Source organism: Neofelis nebulosa, chromosome X, assembly GCF_028018385.1.
Source record: "Neofelis nebulosa isolate mNeoNeb1 chromosome X, mNeoNeb1.pri, whole genome shotgun sequence".
In the NCBI taxonomy this organism is placed as follows: Eukaryota; Metazoa; Chordata; class Mammalia; order Carnivora; family Felidae; genus Neofelis; species Neofelis nebulosa.
Window position 1 is genome coordinate 46,914,328 of NC_080800.1, and position 17,759 is coordinate 46,932,086.

The window sequence follows — 17,759 nt, forward strand, 5'->3', positions numbered from 1 at the left end:
AAATATATGGAAAGAAATGAAAATGAAAAGACAACAATCCATGCCCTTTGGGATGCAGCAAAGGCAGTCCTGAGAAGAAAATACATTGCAATCCAGGCCTATCTCAAGAAACAAGAAAAATCCCAAATACAAAATCTAACAGCACACCTAAAGGAAATAGAAGCAGAACAGCAAAGACACCCCAAACCCAGCAGAAGAAGAGAAATAATAAAGATCAGAGCAGAAATAAACAATAGAGAATCTAAAAAAAACTGTAGAGCAGATCAATGAAACCAAGAGTTGGTTTTTTGAAAAAATAAACAAAATTGATAAACCTCTAGCCAGGCTACTCAAAAAGAAAAAGGAGATGACCCAAATAGATAAAATCATGAATGAAAGTGGAATTATTACCATCAATCCCTCAGAAATACAAGCAATTATCAGGGAATACAATGAAAAGTTATATGCCAGCAAACTGGACAACCTGGAAGAAATGGACAAATTCCTAAGCACTCACACACTTCCAAAACTCAAACAGGAACACATAGAAAATTTGAACAGACCCATAACCAGGGAAGAAATTGAATCAGTTATCAAAAATCTCCCAACAAATAAGAGTCCAGGACCACATGGCTTCCCAGGGGAATTCTTCCAGACATTTAAAGCAGAGATAATACCTATCCTTCTTAAGCTGTTCCAAAAAATAGAAAGGGAAGAAAAACTTCCAGACTCATTCTATGAAGCCAGCATTACTTTGATTCCTAAAGCAGACAGAGACCCAGCAAAAAAAGAGAACTACAGGCCAATATCCCTGGTGAATATGGATGCAAAAATTCTCAATAAGGTACTAGCAAGTCGAATTCAACAACATATAAAAAGAATTATTCACCATGATCAAGTGGGATTCATTCCTGGGCTGCAAGCTGGTTCCACATTCTCAAATCAATCAATGTGATACATCACATTAATAAAAGAAAAGAAAAGAACCATGTGATCCTATTGATCAATGCAGAAAAAGCAATTGCAAAATTCAGCATCCTTTCTTCATAAAAACCCTCGAGAAAGTCGGGATAGAAGGAACATACTTAAACATCATAAAAGCCATTTATGAAAAGCCCACAGCTAACATCATCCTCAATGGGGAAAAACTGAGAGCTTTCCCCCTGAGATCAGGAACACGACAGGGATGTCCAATCTCACCGCTGTTGTGTAACATAGTGTTGGAAGTTCTAGCATCAGTAATCAGACATCAAAAGGAAATCAAAGACATCAAAATTGGCAAAAATGAAGTGAAGCTTTCACTTTTTGCAGATGACATGATATTGTACATGGAAAACCCGATAGACTCCACCAAAAGTCTGCTAGAACTGATACAGGAATTCAGCAAAGTCGCAGGATGCAAAATCCATGACACAAATCACTTGCATTCTTATACACTAACAATGAAGGAACAGAAAGACAAATAAAGAAACTGATCCCATTCACAAATGCACCAAGAAGCGTAAAATACCTAGGAATAAATCTAACCAAAATGTACAAGATCTGTATCCTGAAAACTATACATAGCTTATGAAGGAAATTGAGGAAGATACAAACAAACGGAAAAATATTCTGTGCTCATGGATTGGAAGAATAAATATTGTTAAAATGTCAATACTACCCAAAGCTATCTACACATTCAATGCAATCCCAATCAAAATTACACCAGCATTCTTCTCGAAGCTAGAACAAGCAATCCTAAAATTCATATGGAACCACAAAAGGCCCCGAATAGCCAAAGTAATTTTGAAGAAGACCAAAGCGGGAGGCATCACAATCCCAGACTTTAGCCTCTACTACAAAGCTGTAATCATCAAGACAGCATGGTATTGGCACAAAAGCAGACACATAGACCAACGGAATAGAATAGAGACTCCAGAATTAGACCCACAAAAGTATGGCCAAGTAATCTTTGACGAAGCAGGAATGAACATCCAATGGAAAAAAGACAGTCTCTTTAACAAATGGTGCTGGGAGAACTGGACAGCAACATGCAGAAGAATGAAACTAGACCACTTTCTCACACCATTCACACAAATAAACTCAAAGTGGATGAAGGACCTGAGTATGAGACAGGAAGGCATCAAAACCCTAGAGGAGAAAGCAGGACAAAACCTCTCTGACCTCAGCCGCAGCAATTTCTTACTTGACACGTCTCCAAAGGCAAGGGAATTAATTAAAAGCAAAAATGAACTATTGGGACCTCATCAAGATAAAAAGCTTCTGCACTGCAAAGCAAACAATCAACAAAACGAAAAGGCAACCAACGGAATGGGAAAAGATATTTGCAAATGACATATCGGACAAAGGGCTAGTATCCAAAATCTATAAAGAACTCACCAAACTCCACACCTGAAAAACAAATAATCCAGTGAAGAAATGGGCAGAAGACATGAATAGACACTTCTCTAAAAGAAGACATCCAGATGGCCAACAGGCACACGAAGAGATGCTCAATGTCACTCCTCATCAGGGAAATACAAATCAAAACATGATTTATCTGGTTTTGATACATATTTTTAAAAATACAGTGAGATATCACCGCATGCCAGTCAGAGTAGCTAAAATGAACAAATCAGGAGACTATAGATGCTGGAGAGGATTTGGAGAAATGGGAACCCTCTTACATTTTTGGTGGGAATGCAAACTGGTGCAGCCACTCTGGAAAATAGTGTGGAGGTTCCTCAAAAAATTAAAATAGATCTACCCTATGGCCCAGTAATAGCACTGCTAGGAATTTATCCACGGGATACAGGAGTGCTGACGCATAGTGGCTCTTGTACTCCGGTATTTATAGCAGCACTTTCAACAATAGCCAAATTATGGAAAGAGCCTAAATGTCCATCGATTGATGAATGGATAAAGAAGTTGTGGTTTATATACACAATGGAATACCACTTGGCAATGAGAAAGAATGAAATATGGCCTTTTGTAGCAACATGGATAGAACTGGAGAGTGTTATGCTAAGTGAAATAAGTCATACAGAGAAAGACAGATACCATATGTTTTCACTCTTATGTGGATCCCGAGAAACTTAACAGAAGACCATGGGGGAGGGGAAGGGTAAAAAAAAGGTAGAGAGGGAGGGAGGCAAACCATAAGAGACTCTTAAAAACTGAGAGCAAACTGAGGGTTGATGGGGGGTGGGAGGGAGGGGAAAGTGGGTGATGGGCATTGAGGAGGGCACCTGTTGGGATGAACACTGGTGTTGTATGGAAACCAATTTGACAGTAAATTTCATATTTAAAGAAATAAAATAAATAAAACATAATAAAATAATCTCAGCCTCAGGGGTGTCAAGGGAGATAGCCATATATTTAATGAGGGTCTCCTTCAACCTCTGTAGGAAGGCTATTGGGCTCTCATTCTGTGTTTGTAAAATAGTGGCTAATTTAGTATAATTTAGGGGCTGAGTCTTAGATATTTTAATGTTTTTTAAAATACAAGCTTGGAAGTGGCAGCAATACCATTCCCCAATCAGGATTTTGAGGTGGAACTGCCTGAGTTCTAGTTAGGGAGTTGCAAGTTCCCTATAGGACCTCCAGTCCCATGGTAATTAATGAGTTGCCCATCCCCATATCTCTTAGCTGCTGCCTGAACCCCACAATTTTCTGTCTCATTAAGAGTCTGATTTAACAAAAGCATTATATCTTTCCAGGTCAACTCAAAAACATATGTAATATGCTGAAAAACCTCTATATACTTATCCGATGAGAACATTTATCTACTTCTCCTTTATCTGTCTTAAACCTTGTAATGTAAAAGGTTTCTCCTTCTGGCATTCTAGCTTCTCATAAGGGAAACATGTCTGTTATATTACAGGGCGGGCCCAGATGAGGTGGGCAGTAGGGAGCAGAACTGCACTTTTTATATAGATTGAGAACCCAAGGAGGTGGAGGTGGAAGACTTCCTTTCCTCCTTCTCTAGGTCTGCTTTGGATACAGGTAAGGGGCCCTTAATTGTTTCCCCTCCAGAACGGGTTGCCATTAAATCAGGATCCACCTTACAGTACTTACATGTATCTCGATTTTTTAAAAATCTTAAACCAGTGTATATTTAAAATCCATTTAATATAAAATTTCCTTTTAAAGATTTCCCTCATGAACCTTCTAAACTTTCCTTTGTATTCAGATTTTGTCCCAAGCCATTTGTCTCCAAATAGCCAGTCTCATTGAGGACAAAATTACTTTCTTTTACCTTTCACAAAAATGTATTTCCATTCCTTATATTTTTCTTACATATCCATCTTTTTTTACATACAGAGTTGTTTTTTTATTTCCATCAGCCTTAATTACATTTAGCAGAATTGTAACTCCTAGAAACCATAGTCTCCAGGGAAAACTCAGTAGTAATCAATTGTGAACTGTCTGTTACATCAGGATTCCTTAGATGTCAAACTTATGAATCAATTAAGCACAAAACATGTTTTTTTAACAGACCCAAATATCCTTAGTTTTTCTGCAACAAGTCAAAAGCACAAACCCACATCTAGTAATTAGTGCTTTTGCCTTTTATCTCATTAGACATACAATGAATTTAATCTTAATTAATCATGCAAGTAAAACTTTAACGTTTTAGGTCACCAAAGACTTTGAAAGCTATTTTAACAATTACCCATGAAAACTATGAGACAGACAACATTAAACATTATTTAAGTTATTCTTTTGCTAACAAATTGGAACAGAGATAACATGAGCTTATCTGACCTTCAGCAAATCTAGATAGAATAAAAGTTTTGTTTTGTTTTCCACTAGTGGAATTAGGCAGTCCATGCCAGTCTGGAGCAGACAGGGAATTTCCCTGAAACAAAGTGAGTTTGGGCAGCTGCTGGGGAATATTTCTTAAGGTCCCCGTTCTGAGGTAGACTGACCAGAGACCGTTGGCTCTAACAGTTGGTTTTGAGGAATTCTCCCCATCCTGGTATCCTAGATGGGTACCTCCCAGTGAACACTGTCGCAGGACAAGCATGAGGGAAGAGGTCATTTTGTCCACCTGGCCTCTCCTCTCATGGGGATTTAGACACCTCTTAGCATTGGCAGGTCAGTAAAAACCCCAGACTTGTATCAGGCCTCTGCGGACCTGATTCTGCCTTGAGCCATATGAGGTCTTCACGGAATCTCAGGGTAGGACCCACTCAGGCTCCATAGCCGAAAACGTGGAGCATAGGCACTCACACACACATTTAGACAGATGACAGATTTCCACTCAGGATTTCCCTGTCCTATGTGGAGACTATATCACCAGGGAGGTGATCAAGCTCCCCTTCCGCCTCTAGGGCAGGCCTGAATTCCGTCCTAGGTCCCCGGGGACATTTACCCAATCTGATGTCCCATCCTGGCAGAATTTTCCTATTCCCCCTGGAGTCCGTTCAGCGAAGTGGTGGCCAAATATTGTCAGGCCCTGCGAGGGGGGACGGGGCGGGGGGATCCAGTGAAATCACCGGTGGCATGCCTTCCTTTCTGTCACAGGGGCCCAAGAAGAGTGGCCTTCTTGCTGGCCTCCGACAATGGTGACTCAAAGGACAAGCGCGGCTGTGGGCTTCCTGACCAATGCACCAAAAATGTTACAGCAAATACTTGGTGGCCAGGAAGAGACAAGCGACACACACTCGGGATTGGAAAAGACTATTTATTCTGCACCAGTGCCGGCCCAGTGGAATCAGGTCAGAAGACTTAGCCCTGAACCCTGGGTCTGGCCTTCTTTTATGTGTGGGATTGTAGGGGTATAAGGGGAAAAAAAGGGGGGTGCACATATTGACTGTGCTACACGGGAACTTGACAGATGCAGGAGGTAAGCAAGATGACAGAAGACAAAAGCATGCAAGGGAAAATCTGGTCTCGGACATCTAGCTGGCCCCCTTTTTTTACCTGCCCTTCCCATATTTCCTTCTCACCATGAGCTACATCAACATAACGTTGCTATCACAAAAACCTCTTGCTTAGGAAAATAAAAGTTGAAAACAACTCTATTGTCCATTCCAGGAACTAACTGAAAGATCCATCAACTCTTCAGTAAAAAGTGCCAAATGACATTTTTCAACCATAAGGAATTTGAAACTTTCGACTTAATATTCTTGCCTTGCTGTGTCCACCAAACCTACACCATTTTAGCCCTATTTTTACTCAGTCTTCATCACAACCTCCCCCAACGTTGAAAGAATTGTTCTACTCCGACTTCACAATTTGAATACATATCTCTCCTGTCCGGCCACCTCAAAGACTCTGCTAAGACCCTGTCCAGGTAGTGTTTTCCCTGACAGAGTTATCCAGTAAAGTCAGCTTTATTATCAAGTTGTTTGATTTTTGGAAAGCACAGTACATGACAAGCATAGTCACCATTACTGAACGTAACGAACCAGTGGACTGAGCTTAAACCCCAGGACCAATATGGATAGAAACTTCTGAAATGTGCACTGATTGAAGGACCACAGGTACTTAGAGAAATCAGTTACCAAACCACAGGTTTAAATGTGCAGTAACACAAGCAAAAAAGGTAAAGAAAACAGTTGTTAATGTATTTATTATACAGAGGAGAGCAAATTCACTCAAGTATGACAGCAAACCCAGAAGCATGGAAGGGAATGATTGATCAAAGCATGTATAAAAATAGTATTAAAGTACTTAGTATCTATTTTTGTTACAGATATCTTTCTGAGAAACATTCAGCACTAACGGTGACTTGTAACTGTCTGTCCCCAAAGTATCTGGTTGCAAAAGAGAGCTCGGGCAGGAGGAAAAAGGCCACTCTTCAAGCACCATGTCGGGAACTCTGCGGACACTGCCTTCCCACGCCTTGGCTGCAGGCGTGGGAAGAAGTCCACGAACATTGCATACACCCACGTCAGTACGCATACACCCAGTCAGTACGCACATATCCACGTCAGTACGCACACACGTTGCACCAGGCCTTTCCTGCGCATGCCCATTGTTAAGAAAGACCGTTGCTGAGCACGCGCCCTGCTGCCCACGCGTCCTGTGAGCAGAGCTGAGGAAGAAGCGGTGGTGTGGGCGGTGTCGTGATCTTTCTGGCTGCCTGCCCTCAACCGGTAGGTCCACAAATCAGTCCTTCCAGGACTTTAAGTGTGAGTGACTGTGAGGAGAGTGCCAGTGGGCCTCGGGCGGGTCGGGACGGTAGATCTGTGGCCTCGGAGGAGGAAGTTGCTAGGAGTTAGCGTTCTTCTCCTCACAGGCGTCGCGGCCGCCATGGCCCTCGTCCTCGTGGCGGTGGCACGGGGACAAGTGAGGACAGCTGGCGGCCGAGGACGGGGGAGGTGAAGACAGGGTGGGTCTTGGGGGCGTTCTTTGAGGTATCTGAGTCCTGCAAGCACCTGGAACTGCCGGCGGAGCACTGAAGCCAGAGTCCTCAGTGGGACCCTGGGTGGGAGGCGGGCCAGGCGGTACAGAACAGGTCTGGAACGGGTGCCTGTGGGCGGGGGTGGGGAGCGGTCAGTAGGTTAAGTGGCTGACGCTGGATCTCAGGTCAGGTCTAGATCTCAGGGTGGTGAGTTCGAGCCCCACCTGGGCTCCAGGATGGCCGTGAAGTCTACTTAAAACAAAAAACAAAAAACGGTGTGTGGGGCTGGAAACGGGGAACGGTGTGGGGTTGGAGCTGCGTCCCGGAGATTTGTATCGCACTGTGCAGGGTGTCAAGGGAGGAGCCGGCTCACTGGTCAGTATCGAAACTAGACACCTTGAGCCCTGGTGGTGGGAAGACAGCCATAGGCAGTACGCAAACGATTAAGACTTCTCTGTGTTCCAAGGAAACCTTATTTAAGAGGCAAAATGGGCCCAGTAACTGGGAATGTGGAAACAGTAGCGACTCAGGTTTAAATATCCAGCATTGTTTTCTCACATGCCTTTATGATGGGGAATCTAGCTGTGAAACTAAGCCTCGCGTTTTCTCCTGTCCTTAAGGTGATTTGACTGCCAGTTTGGCCGATGTGAATGATCTTGCAGCCCGTTTATTTGGTGTGACCACAGCATGTACACTATCCTTACGCAAGGTTGATTTTGAAAGTATTTTCAAAGTAAAAAAAAATTAAAATGTTACGCCTTGGAGGTGGTGTACCTAGCCTTTAGAATACATTTTCCAAATACTGATATTCTACTTTCAGGGTGAAAAATGAGTGGGCGTGTGAGAACAAGGTCTAAATCTAAACAAAGAAAGGATGATGGCAAGGCTAACCAGCCAGCTGCACCTGTGGCTGTGAGTACTTCAGCAATTGATGTTCTATACCATCAGTTTACTTCTCTGAAAATTTTGTTGACCTACCAACGTACAGATACAGTGATAAAAGTTTCTTTGCTGGGAAGGGGCAGGAAACATTGAACCAGAAGGATTCCATACTTGTGTTCCCTGGGTAAATATACCCTATGACTCCTTTGTCATGCTTACTAACAACAAGTTGTACGTATCCATCCCAGCATAGTTTAAAATAGCCTCCAGAGTGCTTGTGGGTACCTCTTCCGGGTAGCCACTCTGTGGGAAGAGTAACTCTTTTTTAATTTAAATTTTACTTAGCGTACAGTGCAATATTGGCTTCAGGAGTAGACTTCAGTGATTCATCACTTACGTACAACACCCAGCGCTCATCACAAGTGCCCTCCTTATCACCTGTCACCCATCTGTGCCATCCTCCACCCCCACCTACCTCCATCAAGCCTCACTTTGTTCTCTATCCTTAAGAGTCTCTTGTGATTTGTTTCCCCCTCTCCTTTATTGTTACTTCCCTCCCCATATGTTCCTCTGTTTTATTATTAAATTCCACATATGAGTGAAATCATAGGGTACTTGTTTTTCTCTGATTGACTTCTTTCACTTAGCATAATACATTCTAGCCCCATCCACATTGTTGCAAATGGCAAGATTTTAATACCTTTTGATGACTAATATTCCATTATATGTATGTGTATATAAATGGCCATATAACTTTTAGGAATACAATATAGAACTATATTTTATAAGTGTTTTTATACTTATTTATTATTTGATATAAAATGCGTAACATAGGTTTATATTATTGGCATGCATTAATGCAACTTTTTGTTCACACACACACGCACACCCTAGGCCCAGCAGCCCAGTGATGAGCAGCCTCAACAAAGGGAGGCACCCACTGAGTGTCAGGATATTATGCCGGAGCGAGAGAAAGCAGTTGAAGAAGCACCTCTGGATGAAGGTGAAGGGAAAGGGAAAAAGAATGCTTATGGGGGCACAGGGTATATTTTTGCATCATGCATTATGACGTAACAGGACAAAACAAAACCTTAGAAGAGAATCTCAGCCATTTCCTGAAAATTGTTTCAAAATGTGAATAGAGTATAGTTTACAGCTGTATTCACTCTAACGAATTTCCCCTTTTTCTTCAAGATTTAATCTGCTTGAACATGCAGTCTGTTCTAAATCAGAGGAAACTGTTTACTACAAAAGTATACATTTTTTCACTAGTTGAATGTGTTCTTCTTAGAACATTTTTGCGTGGCCTTTTCCTTCCCTGCATCAAAAGTGTAAGCTGGTTTTAACAGTGTGTGCAGAGTGCCGAGTCAGCATATCTTATAACATCAGGAATAAAGAAGATTTGCATAGGGATGGTAGCCTCATTTTATAAATAAGAAAACTAAGGTTCAGGGATTGTGGCTTGCCAAAGACTGCTTGACACATGGAGACATAACTCAGATTTCATTACACGGTTTTTGTACTTCCTACCATCTGTGTTGTTATACCAAAATGTGAGTGCTTTTGTATAAAATGCATTAAGACTCAAATGTGTCTGTACTGTAAAATAGCGTAGTACAGGCACAGGAATAAATGAAGTTCAGTGGAGCAAGAGATAGACTCCAGAAAAAGGCTCGAGGAATGACAGCCACCATTTCCTTTGCTTAATCATTTGATATGGTACATTTGGGAAACGCTGTATAATTTGGGAGACTGGCATATAGGTAAACTATATTAGTGTGATTTTTAAGTGGCTTTAGGAGGTGTTTAACAACTTATGATTAGGAAAATCAAAAGTATCTTAAAAGGATCATGAAACGGAAATTACCAGCTTCCAAAGAAAGTATTTTCATCAAATACTTGTATGGAATTATTGACATCATTCAGGCCATGGATTATTTCAGGAATTCGCTGGTGAGAGGTTTCTACGATAGGACTGATGACAAAGTCCATTAATTTCTTTCCACCCTGCTCCCTTTATTCTCACTGTAAGACAGAAGTTTGACTATAAGTCACTAATATTTTGCTGTTATTTTTGATACTTGGTTCTCTGCATGATTCATTTATCATAAGTTATAGAGAGAGACTTTGCCCCTAAATCTAACTAGTTAAATTTCACAAAATAGCTTTCAGGTTGCTCCAATAGGAGATGTATGTCACTAGTGTAGGATTTGTCATAGGCCCACAAATGCACTCAGCTAATTGTTCAGGAAATTAAATTTTAATTTTCATTAAAATCCTATCCATGGAGCAGGGTGCCTGGGTGGTTCACTCAGTCAGGTGTCACACTCTAGATTTTGCCTCAGGTCATGATATCAGGGTTCGTGAGCTTGAGCCCCGCATCCAGCTGTGCACTTAGGAGTGCAGAGCCTGTTTGTGATACTCTTCGTTCTCCCTCTGTGTGCCCCTCCCCTGATCATTCTCTCTCTAAATAAATAAATAAACTTAAAAAAAATCCTGTGCATGGTGTACATTTAAGATTTCTTAGCTGATGCTCTCTATTCTTAGTACACTGTGGTAATATAATGCAAATGTAGATTTAGTGTGGTTTCTCTTTAGATTGTTATTTGAAATAAGGTTTCATATTACAGGAAAACAAAGATGGGAAGTCCATCTTTCCATCGCTTTTTTTGTTACCCTAAGTCTACAGGCTTGTATTTCATATAATGGCAAGAATACATATTATCACTTCTTTCTTTATATTTTATGTTTACTCCTTAAGTTGATTATCTCTTTTTTTTTTTTTTTTTTTTTTTTTTGGTAAGGCCCTGACCTGGAATCTGGTATCCAGGAACTGCCTGTGCCAAAGAGTGGGGGCAAAAGTGAAGATGACAGTGATGTGAAGGGGGCGGATGTCCCAACACTGGAGCCCGTGAAGATGCCTGAAGCAGATATGTTATCCATTGAGAATGCAAAGTATGCAGATATTTTCCTGAATATTATATCTTTACTTATGTAGATATGACTTTATTGATACTTTAATGACAGAGTTTACACATAAAGGTAACTTTCATAAAGTAGTTCAGACCCGAATTTCCTGACTGCCTGACTTATACCCTATCAGATGTAGACTTAAATTGGGTCAGAGCCTTCTTAAATAATAAAAAATGAAACCATTTCCTTTTTTATAAAGTGTAAATACTGGGGCGCCTGGGTGGCTCAGTCAGTTAAGCATCTGACTCTTGATTTGGCTCAGGTCATGGACTCACAGTTTGTGAGATTGAGCCCCACGTTGGGCTCTGTGCGGACAGCATGGAGCCTGCTTGGGACTCTCTCTCTTCCTCTCTCTCTGTCCCTCTCCCATTTGTGCTGTCTCTCTCTCTCACTCTCTCAAAATAAGGAAATAAACTTTAAAAAATAAATAAAATACACTGTAAATACTTTAACTGATGGCTACTTAAATTCAGAATCTTCTATAATTTCCTCTTTTAAAAACCACAAAATGGATTTGGAGTAAATACCAGTTTGTATGAAATATGCTGAGGCACTGAAGTAGGTTCTAATACCAGCTCTAACATAAGCTGTGTGATTCTGGGAGGATCCCTTCACTTCTGAATGCATCTTGGCTCATATATTTAGTGATTTCAAACCAGATATATTGCAGTCAGTTTTTATTGCTGAGTTTTGCATTCTGTGGTCCTATTGGATAATATACATGGAATACAAAAATCTTCCATTTTGTATGATTTATTTGTCATCAGATAACATCTTTGGTCAAATTTTAACATCTGAGTTGAGATTTCATTGCTACTGAGAACCAGAAAACACACTGCTTGATGTTGGCTTTTCTCTATGGAGACCTGGATACCTGTTCTTAAATTTTGTCAGACTCTAAATTATTGTGGCTCTTACAGAACACGTGCATTTTGAAACCTTTCCCCAATGAAGGCTCAAATGACTGAGTGATAAAATGGCAAGAGATAGTCTAGTTTCTAGTTTCTGCACTCTCCCTACATCAAGTAGGGTGCAAGCATGGGTGTTATATGTAAGCGATGAATCCCTAAATTCTACTCCTGAAACCAGTGCGACACTAGATGTTAACTAACTTGAATCTAAACACAAAGATAAAAAAATGAAACTACCTTTTAATAGGTTTATTTCATTTTATCTGTTCTGAACCTGAAGTGTTTTTTTTCTTTTCTTGTACCTACAGAAAGTGTGGTGTGTTCCAAAAATGTTGGTAAAGCATACGCTTGGAATTCTATCTTATAAAATAAAAACTATAGTGTCCTCTGTATATCATTAATTTAATGTAAATAAATTCTGCTGAGTAATGTTTCCAACTCTGTGTCTGTCTTACAGGTGAAGGACAACCGAAAGTGTAAGCAAGAAGAAGCTGAAACCATGCAAACTGCTCTCATGTAGGAAGGACACTTCACTGTTAAAAATCCCTCAATAAAATCTTACAACTTTCTCCAAAGACTCTTTTCAACCCTGTGTTAAACTTACTCTAAGTATTAGATGCTATTGAAAATTGTGTCATTTTTTGAAATTTTGTATTCTGATTGAGCTGGTAAGTGCAGATATATCTGTACATCAATACTCTCTCCAGAAGCCTTGCTACATAGGATTTAATGCCAGAGGTGTATGTCAACATCCATTATGAGCTTCCACATACACAATTCTATCATCTTTGAATACTAACAGTTTGTGTCTGCTGTTTTAAACATTACCCCCCCCTCTTTGTTTTCTCATTTCACAATATTGGACAGACCCACCCAGTACAGTGTTGGGAAGTATTGGTAAATAATGGACATCCTTGTCTTATTTCTGGTAGGAATTAGAAAATTTTTAGCATTTGACTATATTTACTGTGACATAAAAGAAGTTCCATTCTTAGGTTAGTTTCCTAACAACATTTCTATTGAATATATGTTGACTTTCATCAAGCACTTGTAGAACGTTTATTGAGATGGTTGTAGCAGTTTTCTTCCATTAATCTGTTAACGTAATGAATTTCGTACATATTTTCGTATGTTTAATTTTTTTTAATGTTTATTTAGTTTTGAGAGAGAGACAGACAGACAGAGCGTCGGCCAAGAAGTTGCAGGGACACAGTGAGACACAGAATCTGGAGCAGGCTCCAGGCTCTGAGCTGTCAGCACAGAGTCTGACGTGGGGTTCAAACCCACAAACCGTGAGACCATGACCTGAGTTGAAGTCTGGCGCTTAACCGACTGAACCACTTAGGCGCCCTAATGTTTTCCTATGTTTAAGTCAACCATATGCTACTGGGAGGGAATGTTCATGATCTATGATCTTTCTGAATAACCTACATCATATTAATTAGGTTAGAATTTGTATTAATATCTTCATGAGTGACATTAGCATCTACTTTTATTTCGTATACACTCTTGGATTTTAGTATCATGGATATACTGGCTTCATAAAATTTATTGGCATGTAAGACCTCTTTTTCTATCCTCTGGATCTGAAGAACCTGAAAGGCTATGAGTAATGTTGGACTAGAGTTTCCCATGTTCAGCTGTCTCTGGATTGCATCTTTCTTGGAAATTGGACCCTACCTAAATGGCGGGGAACCTCCAGATCCGCATCATTTCAAATTTGGTGAGGTGCCCATCTTCCCTGCAAGATGCCTCTAATGATGCCATCACTCTGAAAGCTACCTCCTCCAGTTTCTACGCTGTTCTTAATCTTCTATTCCCAGAAAGTTAAAAGTCATGGCTCTGTTATAACTAGATAATTTTGATCTGTGCTCTATAATTGTGAATAGCTGGCCCTCCACTGATTGTGCGCGCTTAGGACAAGAGATCCATTTATTGAGTTTTTTAAAGAATGAGTTAGTATAAAAACTCCTCTATTGATAGCATGTATACTATATGTCAGTGTCTTCTTTCTCCTAGGTTCCATACATGTATAACTTCATTTAATCTTCACAAAAAGGTGTGTCAGAGTGTACCCACAACTTACTTTTGACTCTAATAAGCAGTAGATTTCGGGATTCAGTTCTAAGAAGCCCTTGGTCATCCTCAAAGTAAATACATCTGGAAATGTTGGCCAGGAAAACTGATGGTGTACATGATGACGATACTGGCAATCTGACGTTTTCATAAAAACTTAGAGTAATTTTATAATGTCTGACATGAAGGGCTTTGTCCTTTTGAAGGCAAGGTTTCACAAAATGTGGCACACAGACTTCACATGGTTTTCCAGATGATTTCATTGATACAAAAAAAAAATTAAAATTTTAAAATAATAGCAGACTTATTTTACTGTGCTATAATATAATAACTACAACACCAAAGCTATTTGGAACAGTTTATCCAAAGACAAAGAATGATGTCACAGGCCCCATGGCAAAAAAACACAGATCTCTTGCAAAACTTCTTTCTTCAAAAGTTATTTAACGGCAGGGATATTAGCCATTCTTACAGGTGTGAGGTGATATCTCATTATAGTTTTGTATTTTGTATTTGTATAGACTTGTATTTGAAGAGTGATGTTGAGCGTCTTTTCGTGTGTCTGTTGGCAATTTGGAGGTCTTCTTTACAAAAGTGTCTATTCATGTCTTCTGCCCATGTTTTAAATTGGGTTATATGTTTTTTTGGGTGTTGAGTTTTATAAATTCTTTCTATATTTTGGATACTAACCCATTATCAGAAATGTCATTTGCAAATATCTTCTCCCATTCTGTAGGTTGCCTTTTAGTTTGGTTAATGGTTTCCTTCCCTGTGCAGAAGGTGTTTATTTTGATGAAGTCCCAGTGGTTTATTTTTGCTTTTGTTTCCCTTGCCTCAGGAGACATATCTAGAAAGAAGTTGCTACCGCGGATGTCAAAGAGGTTACTGCCTGTGTTCTCCTCTAGGATTTTGATGGTTTTGGGTCGCACATTTAGGCATTTGATCCATTTTGAATTAATTTTTATTTTTTAATTTATTTAAATACAAGCTACATAACATACAGTATAGTCTTGGCTTCAGGAGTAGAACCCAGTGATTCATCTCCCCCATGTGACAGCCAGTGCTCATCCTGAGAAGTGCCCTCCTTAATGCCCATCACCCATTTAACCCATCCTCCCACCCACCCACCCCTCCAGCAACCCTGTTTGTTTTCTGTATTTAAGAGTCCCTCTGGTTTGCCTCAGACAGAGAGTTTGTATTTCATTTTTGGGTATGGTGTAAGAAACTGGTCCAGTTTCATTCTTCTGCATGCTGTTGTCCAGCTTTCCTAACCATTTGTTAAGGAGCCTTTTTCCTCATGGATATTCTTTCCTGCTTTATCAAAAATGAATTGACCATATATTTGTGGGTTCCTTTGTGGGTATTTTATTCCATTCCATTGATCTATGTGTCTATTTTGGTAGCAGTACCATACTGTTTTGATCACTACAGCTTTGTAATACAATTTTATGTCCCAAATAGTGGTGCCTCCGGGTTTGCTTTGCCTTTTCAAGGTTGCTCTGGCTATTCTGGGTCTTTTGTGGCTCCCTATCAGTTTTAGGTCTGTGACAAATGCTGGCAGTATGTTGATAGGGATTGCATTAAATGTGTAGATCGCTTTGTGTAGTTTTGACAGTTTATCAATATTTGTTCTTCCAACCCACGAGCGTGGAATGTCTTTCCATTTCTTTGTGTCATCTTCAATGTCTTTCATCAGTGTTTTAGAGTCTTCAGAGTACTACAAGTATTTCACCTCTCTGGTTAGGTTTATTCCTAGGTATCTGATTGTTTTTAGTGCAATTGTAAATGGGATTGATTCCTTAATTTCCCATTCTGCTGCTTCCCTATTGCTGCATAGAAATGCAACAGATTTCTGTATGTTGATTTTTGCATCCTGTGACTTTATTAAATTCATGTATCAGTTGTAGCAACCTTTTGGTGAAGTCGCTTTGGGGGGGGTGGGGTTTAAACAAGAGTATCATGTCTACTGCAGCAGAAGCAGCAACGGGTGTTGGCAAGGATGTGGAGAAAGGGAAACCCTCTTGCACTCTTGGTAGGAATGCAAACTGGTGCAGCTACTCTGGAGAACACTACAGAGGCCCCTCAAAAAGTGAAAAGTAGAACTACCTTATTGTCCAGCAGTTGTACTACTAGGTATTTACCGAAAGAATACAAAAATACCACTTCAAAGGGATACATGCACCCCGATGTTTATAGCAGCATTATTTGCAATACCCAAGCAATGGCAACAGCCCAAGTGTCCATCAACTGATGATGAATGGATAAAGATGTAGTATAGGGGTACTGGGTGTCTCAGTAGGTTAAGTGTCCAACTTCAGCTCAGGTCAGGATCTCACAGCTCGTGGGTTCGATCCCCACATCGGGCTCCGTGTTGACAGCTCAGAGCTTGGATCTTGCTTCAGATTCTGTCTCTGGCTCTCTCTGCCCCTCCCCCACTTTCTCACTTTCTCTTTCTTTCAAATACAAACATTTAAAAAATTTGTTTTAATATATAGGAGATTTTATATATATATATATTATATATATATATATAATGGAATATATATATAATATATATAATATATATATTCCATTATATATATTATATTATATATACATTATAATTATAATATATATTATATTATAATATATATAATATATACATATATACACACAATATATATATAATATATATACAATATAAATATATATACATATAATATATATATAATATATATAATATTATATATATAAGTATTATATAAATATATATATAAATTATATATATTATATATAAATATATATAAATATATATTATATAAACATATATAAAAATATATATATATTATATATATAATATAATATATATAATATAATATAATATAATATAATATAATATATATATAATGCAATATTACTCAGCCATAAAAACTAATCAAACCCTGCCATTTGCAACGATGTGGATGGAGCTAGAGAGTATTATGCTAAGCAAAATAAGCCAGAGAAAGACAAAAATCATATGATTTCACTCCTATTGTGGAATTTAAGAAACAAAACACATGATCATAGGGAGAAAATAGAGGTAGTCAAGCCAGGAAACAGACACTTAACTACAAAGAGCAAACTGATGGCTACCAGAGGGGAGGCAGGTTGAGGGGTGAGTTAAATAGGTGATGGGGATAAAGGCGTGCTGTTGTGATGAGCACTGGTTGATGTATGGAAGGGTTGAATCACTATATTGTACACCTACAACTAATAGTAAACTGCATGTTAACTATTTGGAATTTAAAAAGTTAAAAAAGTAAAATTAGTAACTGTAGTAAAATTCCAAAAATAAACAATGGCATGATCAGAGAAGCCACAAATCCCTGTTTCCCTCTACATACATCTCTATCACCCTAACGATACAGAAGCCTGGCTGTACCTTACACCCCTATTACTGTACACAATGCAAGAGTTACATCTGTGAGCTCCTATTTGCAACCTCACATCCAAAAAATATTTCTGCAACTAAGGGATATACTCAGAATTCACCATCCTTACGGAATGGCAGTAGATTACAAGCAACAATTGTGTACTCACAGAGTTTTAAAATATTTCCTGGTGAAAAAGACTGATAGTCTAAG

At 39.3% G+C, this 17,759-nt stretch overlaps 2 protein-coding genes and 1 long non-coding RNA gene across 4 annotated transcripts in view; 2 read left to right on the forward strand and 1 right to left on the reverse strand.

Annotated features, from left to right (window-relative positions):
* LOC131501823 (P antigen family member 3-like) overlaps window positions 1-17,759 on the reverse strand; it is a 185,115-nt gene that overhangs the window by 64,698 nt on the left and 102,658 nt on the right. The gene's annotated exons all lie outside the window — the stretch shown is intronic.
* Window positions 6,942-12,647, forward strand: LOC131501821 (P antigen family member 3-like). Of its 2 annotated transcripts, XM_058712215.1 has the most exons (6): window positions 6,973-7,064; window positions 7,933-8,021; window positions 8,133-8,224; window positions 9,089-9,197; window positions 10,999-11,149; window positions 12,536-12,647. In XM_058712215.1, exons 3-6 carry the CDS (start codon window positions 8,141-8,143, stop codon window positions 12,537-12,539), a joined length of 348 nt encoding a protein of 115 aa, XP_058568198.1. In that variant the 5' UTR covers window positions 6,973-7,064; window positions 7,933-8,021; window positions 8,133-8,140; the 3' UTR covers window positions 12,540-12,647. The 2 variants fall into 2 exon arrangements, with proteins under 2 accessions (XP_058568197.1, XP_058568198.1); XM_058712214.1 differs by lacking the exon at window positions 7,933-8,021 and having other exon boundaries at window positions 6,942-7,064.
* Window positions 6,983-17,759, forward strand: part of LOC131501824 (uncharacterized) — a 181,528-nt gene continuing 170,751 nt past the window's right edge. Inside the window, exon 1 of the long non-coding RNA XR_009256900.1 lies at window positions 6,983-7,022. This is a non-coding gene — a long non-coding RNA (uncharacterized LOC131501824). The remainder of the gene's footprint in view (window positions 7,023-17,759) is intronic.